The 13,564-nt window shown below is 43.4% G+C and overlaps 1 protein-coding gene across 1 annotated transcript in view; it reads left to right on the top strand.

The window, feature by feature from the left end:
- Window positions 1-1,123: 1,123 nt before the first annotated feature.
- The window catches only part of LOC147621746 (pleiotropic drug resistance protein 1-like), a 39,368-nt gene continuing 26,927 nt past the window's right edge, over window positions 1,124-13,564 (top strand). Inside the window, exons 1-18 of the mRNA XM_086822769.1 lie at window positions 1,124-1,893; window positions 3,354-3,474; window positions 3,799-3,881; window positions 4,008-4,092; window positions 4,294-4,453; window positions 4,609-4,685; window positions 4,766-4,819; window positions 4,920-5,010; window positions 5,152-5,453; window positions 5,548-5,829; window positions 5,956-6,272; window positions 6,375-6,535; window positions 6,681-6,784; window positions 6,872-7,034; window positions 7,170-7,283; window positions 7,369-7,535; window positions 7,645-7,977; window positions 8,047-8,337. Of these exons, the coding sequence (XP_086678895.1) occupies window positions 1,544-1,893; window positions 3,354-3,474; window positions 3,799-3,881; window positions 4,008-4,092; window positions 4,294-4,453; window positions 4,609-4,685; window positions 4,766-4,819; window positions 4,920-5,010; window positions 5,152-5,453; window positions 5,548-5,829; window positions 5,956-6,272; window positions 6,375-6,535; window positions 6,681-6,784; window positions 6,872-7,034; window positions 7,170-7,283; window positions 7,369-7,535; window positions 7,645-7,977; window positions 8,047-8,337 (3,255 nt within the window). The 5' untranslated portion in view covers window positions 1,124-1,543. The remainder of the gene's footprint in view (window positions 1,894-3,353; window positions 3,475-3,798; window positions 3,882-4,007; window positions 4,093-4,293; window positions 4,454-4,608; window positions 4,686-4,765; window positions 4,820-4,919; window positions 5,011-5,151; window positions 5,454-5,547; window positions 5,830-5,955; window positions 6,273-6,374; window positions 6,536-6,680; window positions 6,785-6,871; window positions 7,035-7,169; window positions 7,284-7,368; window positions 7,536-7,644; window positions 7,978-8,046; window positions 8,338-13,564) is intronic.

Below are 13,564 nucleotides of genomic sequence, written 5' to 3'. Positions count from 1 at the left end.
GACTCACTTTCCATGGCACAACAAAGTGTAGTCCTGTGGTTGGGCATATTAATTACTAGCACGTTATTAATTTGATATACTAATAGGCATGGCAAGGAAGAACTCAAGTGTCTCCCCAAATGTCGTCACGAAACGAGAAATCATTTAAATTGGTAGTTTTGTCCTCTTCACTTGCAAAGTATACGCTATATTAATTTGATTCACATGAAGGGGTTATTAAATGGGTGTGGATACATGGTTATTGAAGGATGGAAGTAATCTTCGGCCATTCTGAAACCTTCGTTCTGAATGTAAGAAAACTAAGTACTTCTAAACTCATCTTGATGTTTCTCACGTACGAAATTGATTCATGTATAAAAATGCTTTGTAACATGAGAAATTAATTTTTGTGTATGAAGAGGCTTTAACATGTAATTTCAAATGAACGTCAACAAACAATACTTTGAAAGATTGTTTCATATGCATTTTCCACCAAAAAGAAAAACGAATTCTTAACTTTAAAGGTAGCTCGTCAATGATCAATTGTTTCATATGCATTTTTCAAAAAGAGAAACGAATTCTTATCTTTAGAGGTAGCTCTTCAATGACCAAGTCTACTAAGAAGCATCTTTCTAGAAGAGCAATGGTCAATTCTTCACTTTAAAGCCAGCTCGTTCTAGAAGAGCAATGGTTAAGAAACCACCTTTTTAGAGGTGAAGAGGTCAAACGTCTACGTCAGGAAGGATCTTTCTAGAAGATGACTAGAAGTCAAAAAAGGGAGGCCAAAATTTCCACGGTGGGTGTTTATTGGCTTGGGGTCTCAAAGGTACTTCAATGATTCTAGATTAAAAAAGGCGAAAAAAATCTAGAGGCTGAGTTTTTGGAGCATTCAATTTTTGTCTTTGTTTTCAATATAATTCTCATTCTGGCGACAAACAAGAGAGGAAATTTTCAAACCTATCTTGGAATTCAAATTTTGAAAGCTACAAGGTACCCAGGCCTTAACCAATTTTCAAAGGTGGTTCACAGGCGCGCGACTTCCCAAGAAGCTCTCTCTCTCTCTCTCTCTCTCTCTCTTTCACACAGACTCACGAGTCACGACTTACGAGTACATATAAAGAGACACCGATACTCTCACACACTTGCGTGCGCCCCCATGAAAGATAGTCGTCGCTTCAATCATAATCCAACACCTTATCTCTATTGAGCCGCGTGTGAAGATTATGCGGCCGCAAGCACCTCCTACTCTGGTTTTGGGGGATTAGCACGTAAACCTTCTGCATGCATACATGGTCTTTCCTCGGCCAAAACCAGATTTAGTACTCTTGCCATTTAAGTAAAATCCTCCTTGATCTTCTAGTCTTTCTCTTTAATCTACTCTAATCAATCTAGTAAACATTATCATGGGAAGCATTCTGTCTCTAATTTTCACTATCACGTAGCTAACCAGTCCATCTCCATTAGTCTACACTGCTAACTTGCTGCGAAAATCAGAGTCATAAATCATTCCTCTGATCAATCGCTCTAGCACCATCATTTGTGGCAAGTAGCTGAGCTGCTTGAGATGGCCTCGTTCTCGAGCGAAGCTGGTGTTGGTGTCTGGGGAGACGCAAGGACAGCCAGCCAAAGAATGTTTGCGAGGGATGACAGTGTTTTCTCGAGGCCTTCTAGTGGTCGGGGCGACGATGATGAAGAAGCTCTCAAATGGGCAGCCTTGGAGAAGCTGCCCACTTATGATCGGCTAAGAAAAGGTTTCCTCGACACTGTCAGCGAGACGGGCATGGTCATCCATGAGGAGGTGGACATAGCCAAGCTTGGATTTGCTGAAAAGCAGCAGCTAATACAGAAACTTCTGCATGATATTGAAGAGGACAACGAGCGGTTTCTCCTCAAGCTAAGAGAGAGAAGTGAAAAGTAAGTAAACTCCCAAAAATGCTTCTGATTTCAGGCTTCTCCTTCTTTCGCTGCATTGTGCGTGTGAAATTGAAATTTTGAACAAGAATTTCATCCAATTATTACTATTTTTTGCAAAATAAGTGGCGCCATTATTTCTTTTCCTCTCAAGGTGAGGCCGATTTTTCAAAAGTTGAGAAGGTTCCAAGATAAAGCGAACCCGAATCCTAGGACTTGTTGCACCTAGTCATCCCAAAGAGCTCCCGGGTGATGACATGTTGTAAAACCTCACCTTGCAGTATAGCCGAGGAATGTAGCACCAAGGGAGGGTGTTGAGAAATATAGACACCCGGGCTTATATATACTTTGCGCACACACCATTTGCTGTCCTTTTCCAACAGTCTAGCCACAACGATCTGAGCCTTTGCTGGCACATGTGGAAGGCTTTTCATAAATTTACCTTGGCAGGACAGTGTGTATATACATGCTCCTCATCCATAAAATAGTAAATTTCGGTGATGATAAAACTACAACATTGTTTTGTATCACAAGGTTGGAATTGATTTGCCCAAGATCGAAGTTCGATTCGAGCATCTAAATGTTGAAGTAGATGTTTATGTTGGAAGCAGAGCATTGCCAACCCTTTACAACTTCACAATCATGTGAAATGACATGGAATGATATGAAATGATCTAAAATAATGTGAAATGACATGGAATGATGTGAATTAACGTGGAATGATGTGAAATAATGTCGAATGATGTGAAATAATATGAAATGACATGGAATGATGTGGAATAATGTGAAATGGTATGGAATGATGAGAAATGATGTGTAAAGATAGGAATCTTACTTGAAAAATATGTTATTTTTAAAGATTGTTTTATGTCAAGAATGCTGGAGGAAGCATTTTGACTATCTTCTGGAAAGAGGTCATGGACCTAGGTTGAGAATGTTGCAACAGTTAGACGGAGAGTCAAAGGACGTCTCGCCTGGCAAGGTCGGCCGAGGTCTTGATTAGCCTCGGTTCGGTTAAAATGGTGAGCTTCCGGTATGGTAGATGAGGGACCAAGGAAGCGGCCTATGAGTGAAGTGTCAGGTCGCCTGCGAAAAGGATCCTAGAGGGTGTTGACCATACGGTGCTCGGGCTCTGGGTCGCCCACGATACCCACGCGTGCGTCTAAGAAGAAATGGAATATTGAGTTGGAGTTGTTTTCTGAACACGGGCGTGGATCTGGTTAGTTGACCTTGTTGGTCGTCAACGGATGAGTCCATGGTTTCTTTTTGGTAAACTGGATCTCCATGGTTGATTTAGCTGGTCTTCAATGGAGAGTCCATATGGATTTTATGGATAGAAATTGGAAAAGTTGGAACTTGGACCATAGAACTGGAATACTGAGGATTATGATGGAAACACTCTGGTTTTATTACAATTCTATCTTGAAAATAGTTGAATGAGAAACACTATGCATATATCACAGGGTTGGGATTGATTTGCCCAAGATCGAAGTTCGATTCGAGCATCTAAATGTTGAAGCAGATGTTTATGTTGGAAGCAGAGCACTGCCAACCCTTTACAACTTCACAATCAACTTGCTGGAGGTAAGCTTCACATGACTGCACACGTGCACACCTGCCTTCATACCCACACATGCACCCTCAAACGTGCACACATCCACACATGCACGTGCACACACACACACACACACACACACATGTGCATGCGCATGCGCACTTGGGCATGCACACACATATGCACATGTGCACCCAGGCATGCACACACACATATGCTACATTCAAATGTATGTATGTAGATTGCAAGTGGACAAGCAAAAGCAGACATCTTCCTAAGCATTTTTTTCAAGATTTGCTACCTATCTGTAAGTCTTATATTTGTAGTAACCACATGCTTTTCTTATAATGTAGGGGCTTTTCAGTTTTTTGTTACCAACAAAGAAAAGAATTCTTAACATACTCGATGACATTAATGGCATTGTCAAACCCTCCAGGTAGGTTCTTGGTCTGTATAATGTCATGGGATATTACTGTGACATGTAACATCTAAAATAACATGGCAGTTCAATATTTTCAAGGTAGGTGGCTCAAAACCCAAAATCTCTTGTGTTTGTTTGCAGAATGACATTGCTTCTTGGGCCCCCCAGTTCAGGAAAGACGACCTTGCTGCTTGCTCTTGCTGGGAAGCTAACTCCTGATCTCAGGGTATGTGTGAAACTTGGGCTACATATAATGGTGGGCAGGAATTTGAAAGGGTGAGGTCGCACGTACATATCTTGCTGGCAATGGGGAGAATGGACAGCTGCCGCAGCTTTTCTTTTTCCCTTAAAAAAAAAGAGCATTTATGAACACCACCATGAACCAGTATACAAACTAATGAAAGAAAAACATGTGACAAAATGCCAGGTGTCAGGCAAAGTGACATACAACGGGCATGAGATGACCGAGTTCATTCCACAACGGACGTCTGCTTACATCAGCCAGCATGACCTTCAACTCGGCGATCTGACCGTTCGTGAGACGCTCGACTTCTGTGGTCGTTGTCAGGGCGTTGGGACTAGATATGGTCAGTCCTCACCATCCTGATAGAGTGTGTGCTTCGATGTTGGGGGCATTTGAAATTCCTTATATCCTACCCTATTTACAGTTTTAGTAAAACAAAATGGAACTTCAGGAAATCAAAGCAGTAGTCTCCTTAAGTCTGCTTACTGCCTGCAACAGAGATGCTCCTGGAGCTTTCAAGAAGAGAAAAAGCAGCTGGAATAAAGCCAGACCCTGACATTGATGTGTTCATGAAGGTAACTAGACTTCGCATACATTTCACTTTGCAATAAGTTTCGGCTGTATCTTGTGTACTACCTACCTGTATCTTTTGCAGGCGATTGCGATGGAAGGGCAGGAGACAAGTATTGTCACAGATTATATATTGAAGGTAATGCTTCTTTTGTGGCATGGATACATCTGCGGGCATAACCGCTTGATGCTTTCAGTACTACAACAATCAAAGATTTGATCACATGTTTACCTTGCAGGTTCTCGGCCTTGACATTTGTGCCGATACCCTGGTTGGTGATCAAATGAAAAGAGGCGTTTCAGGAGGGCAGAGGAAGCGTGTGACAACGGGTAAGTGCTGTGCTCACATGAAGATAGAGCAGAGTGCCACTTGACTCTCTATCCTTGCATGTTTCACAAAGCTAATTTGAACACACCAAGACAAGCATGCATCACAGAAGGAAAAACATTTTTTGATCCAAAGATGTCCAGGTGAAATGCTAGTGGGGCCTGCAAAGGCTCTCTTCATGGATGAAATCTCTACTGGCCTGGACAGCTCCACCACTTTCCAAATAGTGAAATGCTTGCGGCAGGTCGTCCATGTGATGGACTCGACCATGCTTGTCTCACTTCTGCAGCCTGCACCCGAGACTTTCGAGCTCTTTGATGATGTCATACTTCTCTCTGAAGGCCAGATTGTTTACCAGGGCCCTCGGGACCTTATCCTCGATTTCTTCAAAGCAATGGGGTTCAAGTGCCCGGAGAGGAAAAGTATTGCGGATTTTCTGCAAGAGGTACAAGAGCTGCTTGGTTGATAAGCTTATAAGATATTGTTGCCTAAAGACACGGGAAGTTGGGGGCTTCAATTGAATTGTTTTTCTAACATAGGTCACTTCAAGGAAAGATCAAGCACAGTACTGGGCAGACCAAAGCCAGTCTTACAGGTACATTCCTGTGAAGGAGTTCGCAGAGTCTTTCAACTCTTTCCATGTCGGCCAGCGGCTTCAAGAAGAGCTTGCAGTCCCCTTTGACAAGGCAAGGAGTCATCCAGCAGCCCTTTCAACTAGAAAGTATGGCCTCGGAAAGAAAGCCCTATTCAAGGCATGCTTCTCAAGGGAATGGTTGCTCATGAAAAGAAACTCCTTTCTCTATATTTTCAAGGCATGCCAGGTGTTTCCCCTACTCAGCCCTCTCCTGCCTGCACTTTCTTTTATGTGATCCCATAGACTTATTGTGTAGTATCCAGGAAAAATACCCTAACATCCCATTGTTTGCTATTATCCTTTCAATCTACAGGTATCGATTATATCCATTGTTGCAATGACAGTTTTCTTCCGGACCAAGCTTCATCCGGACAGTGTTGCGCAAGGAGATTTGTATTTGGGCGCCCTGTTCTTTGCACTGATGATTGTTTTGTTCAATGGCTTTAGTGAGATGGCTATGACTGTCACTCGTCTCCCCGTGTATTATAAACAAAGAGACCAACTGTTTTATCCTGCATGGGCTTACTCAATACCAACTTTCATCACAAGGCTACCCATATCCGTGCTGGAGTCGCTAACTTGGGTATGTTTAACATACTACGTGATTGGATTCTCTCCAGGACCCGGCAGGTTAGTAGAAATTGAAGCATTGTAGATCCTAAACTCTAGTTCTAGATTCCCTAGAGTCAGTTACATAGTGTGATTCCACTGATTGGGAGCTGTCACGCACAGATTCTTCCGCCAGATGTTGATATTATTCTGCATGTCTCAAACAGCCCTGGGAATGTTTCGCTTCCTTGGTGCAGTGGGCAGATCTATGATCATAGCAAGCACATTCGGATCCTTTTTTCTGATGGTCATCTTCCTTATGGGGGGGTTTATCATCTCTAAAGGTACATCTTTTGGTCTCCATACACAGAGGAAATTGCTATTTTCTTGGGAGAAATTGCTAACACCATTTGGAGGGCCCAAGGCTGGCAGCTGATAGAGTATGCAAAGTGGAAAATGGGTGGTAATCTGGTTGTTTGGCATTGGCAGATCAAATCCACAAGTGGTGGATTTGGGCTTACTGGATCTCTCCAATGATGTATGCGCAGAATGGTTTAGTCAACAATGAATTTCTCGCAGATCGTTGGAAAAAGGTGCATGAACCTTCCATCCCTAGCTGTAATACTATCTTTCTGTTCCTGTATCCATAGCACCTAACATGGGGAGCTTCATCGTTACAGCCCTACAGTGGGAGTGTTGATGCACATACCATTGGAACAGCCATATTAAAATCAAGAGGATTCTTCACAGAAGAGCATTGGTATTGGATTTCCGTTGGAGCTTTAATTGGGTTCACCATACTGTTCAATGTCTTATTCACATTGGCTTTGGCTTATCTCAATCGTACGAACTTCCATCTTTCACCAATATTGTTGCAAGTTTGTTCAGAAGTTCTAGTATCTAGGTTGCTCCCCTTTCAGCCTTATTGCAGTGCACACACATGGGCTTAGTCAAACAAATGCCATTGTTGGCCTGCAGCCCTGGGTAAACCTCAAGCGATCTTGTCAGACGAAGCTTTAGAAGAGAAACACTCAAATAGAACTGGGGACTCCTACAAATCAGCATCAAGCAGGCCAACATCTGCCCATCAAGGTAGTAAAACTCTCCCTTCACCAGCCTTTCAAATGGAAGTTCCATGAGTTCACATTATTGAAGTGGCTGCCTCCAATTTTGGTAGGCATTGATTTACCCGAGTGGAGGCGATCAAGTATCTCCTCAGCAGACTCTTATCACTCCGATGGTGCTGAAATTACCACTGCAATTCAAAGGAAAGGAATGGTTCTCCCTTTCCAACCGCTGTCTCTTGCCTTCAACTCAATCAACTATTATGTTGACATGCCCCCAGTAAGATCTTCTATCCTCCAGCTTCTGCTGCATGCAAATTTGTTTACACCTGTATGCCAAGGGTAGAAAAAATTAGGTCTATTTTACATGTGATATCATCTTCCAACAGGAAATGAAGAAGCAGGATACTGTTGGAGATAGACTTCAACTGCTACGAGAGGTGAGCGGATCCTTCAGGCCCGGGGTTCTTACAGCTCTAGTGGGTGTGAGTGGTGCTGGAAAGACTACTCTTATGGATGTTTTGGCTGGAAGGAAGACAGGTGGGTATATTGAGGGTGATATTAGGATATCTGGATATCCAAAAAAGCAGGAAACATTTGCTCGGATTTCAGGCTATTGTGAACAGAATGATATCCACTCCCCCAACGTCACTGTAAAAGAATCACTTGTATACTCTGCATGGCTTCGTCTGCCAAAAGAAGTTGACGAGACAACAAGGATGGTAAGCTCTTAGTAACCTCAAAGTCCTACTTTGCAAGCTTCCGACTATAATTGAGAATATCCTGTGCAGATGTTTGTGGAAGAAGTGATGGAGCTTGTTGAGCTATCCCCCATCAGAAATGCTTTAGTGGGTCTTCCTGGTGTCAATGGGCTCTCGACAGAACAGAGAAAGAGACTCACCATTGCCGTTGAGCTGGTAGCAAACCCTTCCATAATCTTCATGGACGAGCCCACATCTGGTTTGGATGCACGAGCTGCCGCCATAGTCATGAGAACTGTGCGTAACACTGTAGATACTGGCCGGACAGTAGTATGCACAATCCATCAGCCAAGCATTGACATATTTGAAGCATTTGATGAGGTATGCTTGATGTTTAAAAGTTGTCAACAGTAAACTTGCACTTGCAATTCGGAGTCTTACTCAATTTCTGCTGCAAAAGGCTGAAATCGCTGGAAAAGTTGTTTTATTTTATCTTCGTTAAAGGATTGCATATAGGAATTGGAGAAAGCCACACTGGGCCTGTAGCACCATGTGATCCCGTCTCCACCTAGAGACAAGAAGAGCCCGGGCCTAGAAAACGCTGCCCACCATTCCTGCATTAAGCTGCCCTACAGATGCTCCCCAATGACAACACGGTGTGGATGAGATTGATCGAGATGGCCTGGACGACTTATCAGCTGGTGGGTTAGAGATCCCTCAATGATCTTGCGGCATTATGATCGCGAAATTGCCAAGCTTAAGATGCTTCCCATGGGCACTCGCATGGTATGATGGTAGCCCAAGGAGCCGTGGGAACTTGCCTTGCCTCCATAACCGTTATTACTCCACCTGGTGTGCCCAACCTATACTATCCTCGTAATTGGGTGAATGGCACCACGATCCTTCTATTAGTTAAAAAGGGACCTGGCTAGAACAACAGTAAAAGAAACATAACAGGGGGGCTTCCTCCATGGCTGGCTGCTCTCACAGGAAGGCTACATTGCTAATACAAAAGTAGAAAGTCACTAGGGACCTGCGCTTGGTGTCAACACCTGCCTCCCAACCTCCAGAGAGGATCAACAAGGATTGTCTCGTGCGTGGAAAGAGTGTCATCTCGAGAGTGGAGCCTCTCTACTAGATTGCGACAAAATAAACCTGCTGAAACCTCGGTCTGCTCCCTAGATGCCGAACCGATTGGGGCAACGGGTGCCTAAGGCTGAGTCACTTTCCTTTACACCGGGTCCAAGCTCGCCTCTACACTGGGTCCAAGAAGCTCTGGAGAGGTCGTGAGCACGTGACCGGTCGTTGAGTCGAGGTCTGCTGGACTAAGGTGGAGGAAGCCTGCTGAACCTCACGCTCTGCGTAACCTGAGGAAGGTTTAGGATGAGGAGGGGGAGGGGAGAGAGGAGGCTGCCTAGAAGATGGGGGCTCTTTGTGGGGAACTTGCTTTTGGGCCAACTGGAAACTTAACCGGGCCCAAGCGGGCGTGCCGTGACAGATTCAACCACGTATCCAAGAGATAGAGAATAGAGATAGATAAGATAGAGACAGGGAGATAGAGAACGGTTTAGGGAACTTTGTACAATACACACATTGAGCGGGGGAAAGACCTTGCCCCCTTTTAGGAATTTATTCAAGAACAATCCATGGGCTCGCAAGCCAGGATCCATACAACCAATGAATACAAAAGCAAATAAATATGTCGATGTAGAATATCCAAGTCGATGTTGAAGTCGAGGCACGAGATCTCTGATGCCGAGCACTCCATGGGGATGACCCTCAAGAATCTCTCACCGGGCTAGTACCAGATCCGATATCCAAGTCTAATATCCAATTCCAAATCCAAATCCAAGTCCAAGTCCAAGTCCCAATTCCAAATCCAAGTTTCAAATCCAGGGAACCTAAGCTTGTACACCAAATACACAATAGATTCGTGTTGACAACAACGAAGAATATGATACTCAACTATAAGCTTGCTCCCCAAACCAAATTAGAAAACAACTCTCCAAAACCGAATAGGAGAGTATAAATAGAATAAATGCTCTTGTGGCTACACGGTATCTCTTGGTTCAGGCGATGATTGAAGCGTATAATAGCTTGTATGGAGGGCAACACAAACATCGTATAACTGTTAGATAGGTGTTGCGCAGTGGACTATCACATGCCATAAATCCAAGCATTGTCCACACATCAAAAACAACACACAAAGTAGAAATTCAAACATACATCTGTATGCAGTGCACAAGTAATGATCCTCCTGTTCATGGATTGTCGTGTCTGGTTTCATCCGAAACCGTGCTGAGCTATCTGGCTCTCGAGAGAAACCGCTCAGACTATCCTCAAGGCCATTTGGTCACTAGGAGCGCCCGAGAGTTCATCAATAGTCATATGGGCCATTTGGTCGCATTGACCGCCTGATTATGAAATCCAATACAGTCATCTGGGCTATTTGGCCGCAATGATTGCTCGACTGTCCATCAATAGTCGGCTGGGCTATTTGGTCGCAATGACCACCCGATTCTTCATCAGTAGTCAGCTCAACTATTTGGTCGCAATGATCGCCCAACTATGAAGTCCAAAATATTTGGTACGTTGCCATCCAATGGGTCATCTGGCATCGTTGCCACCCAAATACAAATCTTGCTCCTTGAGCTATTTGGCATCGTTGCCACCTAAACCAGAGCATGCCCAAATAACCAATATTTAAGCAAAATAATGATCAATTCCATTTCAATATATATACAATGAAGAGGGCTAGAGAAACAATCCCTCCCTCTTGAATGTGTCTTGATCGCAAGACGTCTATGCCTGTACTTTAAATATATCTGGACCAACCGTTTCCTCATAAGCTCGAAGTATATGTGGATAGTCCTTGAAGTACTCCTATGGCATCCATTTCGCATCCAATGGCAAATAATTCTTGAATTTCAAGAGGAACTTTTTGACCACTGTCTTTTCTCGTTTTGTCACAGAATGAAACACAATCTATTCTGGCTCTTCCACCAAGTGTTCTGGCTCTTCGATCCTTGGTGGATCTTCCACTACAGGCTTCTTTGGGGTAATCTTGTGTATGGTTTTCATAAACTGACATGGAAGGCATTATGTTTCCTCCAATGATTTAAAAGGTCCAACCGATAACATACACAGTTGATCTTCTTAGTAACCTGAAAATGTCCATATACCATCTTTTCCATTCCCTGACTTTTGCAATCCAAAGATAAAAGCCATAGCAATACTCACAATACTCTCTCACAGAACATTCAATGGGTGCAATAATCTTGCGAGCTTTTGTCAATCAAACTTGACCTTCAGACAAAACAAACATTCTCGAAACATATAGCTCAATGTCCTTTCTCATTAGGCTAAAAAAAGTAGCTCAGCAAGGCTTGAGTTGTAGTCAAGATGGCTCTATGCCCTATGCAAGATGGAGCATGTTATTCTTCGATCACTTTTGGTCTCAAATCCTTTGTTACACAAACGGGTTTGCATCATATGAAAAACCTTGCTTGATGACATAAGAAGTCACTAAATCTTCATTCTGCAATCTTGTTGTCTTTCACTTTCATAGGTCACAACATGGTCCTCATGGTACAAGACTGCTCCAAAGCAATCTTGCCGAGGTATCACATTCAACCATAAAAGGTTTTGCAATCTTGCCGAGGTATCACATTCAACCATAAAAGGTTTTGACTAATATAAAATAATCAACATTGGGTCTTTGCTAGCATAAAATCTCAATGCTTCAAAGGATTTTTTTCAGCTTTGCTCTATAAAGATTCCCACGGCTTTCTTTATCAAAACTTGCTATGGACTAGCATCCATTGCCAACCTCTTGACAATCTTCCTGCCATGATGTCAATCTGATGATCTTCTGGTCTCTTTGGCTTCTTGTTCTGGCAGGTAGGGACAATTTTGTCATGTGCAAGACATGCACTCGCTGAGCCTAGATATAATCTTGAGGAGAGCAACCAAATAAATACTGATTAGAACCCGAGATTAGGAGCATGTGTTGTTGATTTGGTTGCAGCAAGTTGAATAGGATTTGTCCAGGAGTTGGCCAACCAGCAGTCGGCCAGTTCCATATGTCAATTTCCAGCCTATAAAAGACATTGTTTCTCATCGTTTTCAGTATTCAGCCCTAGCTTGGGGCTAGGTCTAGACATAGGCTTAGAGTAGGTTTACACCTTTTGATTGAAGGCAGCCAAAGGCTACAAAACATATGTACCTTTTTGTACAGATATGAATATACTGAATACTCAACTCTCTCTCTCTCTCTTCTCTGTCTTCTTCATGCGTTTTTGCATCAGCATGCTCCTAGATGGTGTTTAGGGTTGAAAGAAGGTTCCGAGAGCTTCCGCATGTAACAAATTTGCAGCCAAGTATCCCTTCTTTCCACATTGAAAACACTTGGCATATTCCTCAAGTTGCTTGAGGGACAATCTTCTTAAAAAGAGTGGAGGTTTGTCCTCACTCATATCCTTCTTCTCTCGAGACTAGTTTTTTTGATGGGGATTGGTCTTTAAACTTCTTCCTTTGAGGTGGATCCCGATTTTCATTCTTTGTCTTGCCCTCGATCTGAGGCATGTACAAAGCCTTGGCTTACAAAGGTTTGGCTTGGGCTTCCTCCAAAGTTTTCGAACCAGACATATAAACTACTTGCATAAGCTTTGGTTATAGTCGCCAAAGAGGTGATAGTCCAAGTGGTAAAGTGTTTGCCTAGGACCGAAAGGTCTTGGGTTCAAACCCTGCTTGGACCCCTCGGCGGCACCTCTCATCCGCGCTCTCCATAAACTTCCCTTTCGGCGTCGATCGTGTTCTGGCCGCCTTTCCCAGGAGGACTCCAGTGTAGCCCCTCCGCTCTCTGTGGTTGAGTGTGCTCGTCGCCCTCTTCAGAGGGCCGCGTAGATGATCTTGTAGCTCACGACACCAGCGTGGCTGGGACGTTGAGCGAGTTGTAATGTTAACTATTAGTAGGATCTCTCTCCCGGGAAAAAAAAAAAAAAGCTTTGGTTATAGTCCATTCACAAACTTTCGCATTTCCATTAGCAGTGGAATAAGAGTATATGAAGTAAACTTCAAAGTTGTTAAGGTAAGATGCCATATTCTCACCAACTTTTTGCTTTACCTCATCCCCTTCTTTCTACACATCTGCTTCAAAATTTGCGGGTAGAACTTTGTGTTGAACATAACCTTGAAGTCGGTCCATGTCTTTGGCTCGGTCCCTTCTTACACCACTTTTAGCCACCAATTCAAGGCGGCATTCTTCAAATGCATGTGAACCATTCGAAGTTTGGACTTTTCGGAGAAGTCCTCTCTTCCAAAGGTGGCATTGAACTGTTCAACAAAAGATAATGCTTTTTTTGTATCCCTCTTTCCATGAAAAGCATCAAACTTGACACTCTTCTCTCTCGGCTTGAAGTCCATCTTGCCGGTTGATGTAGGATCTTTTTCCTTTCTTTCCCTTATCTGTTCTGAAGAAGGTGCATCTAAGAAAGTAGGTGTAGGAATAGCTCCTTCACGAGAAATAGACTTGGTGGCTCTAGATCCTTCTGCAATGGTGACTCCTTTGGCACGAAGGTAGGCTTTGGAAGTGTCACCTCCTTGAGCT

This window comes from Cibotium barometz, chromosome 29, assembly GCF_041138505.1.
Source record: "Cibotium barometz isolate CiBa-2024 chromosome 29, ASM4113850v1, whole genome shotgun sequence".
NCBI lineage: Eukaryota > Viridiplantae > Streptophyta > Polypodiopsida > Cyatheales > Cibotiaceae > Cibotium > Cibotium barometz.
This window is presented reverse-complemented; position numbering and strand designations above follow the sequence as displayed.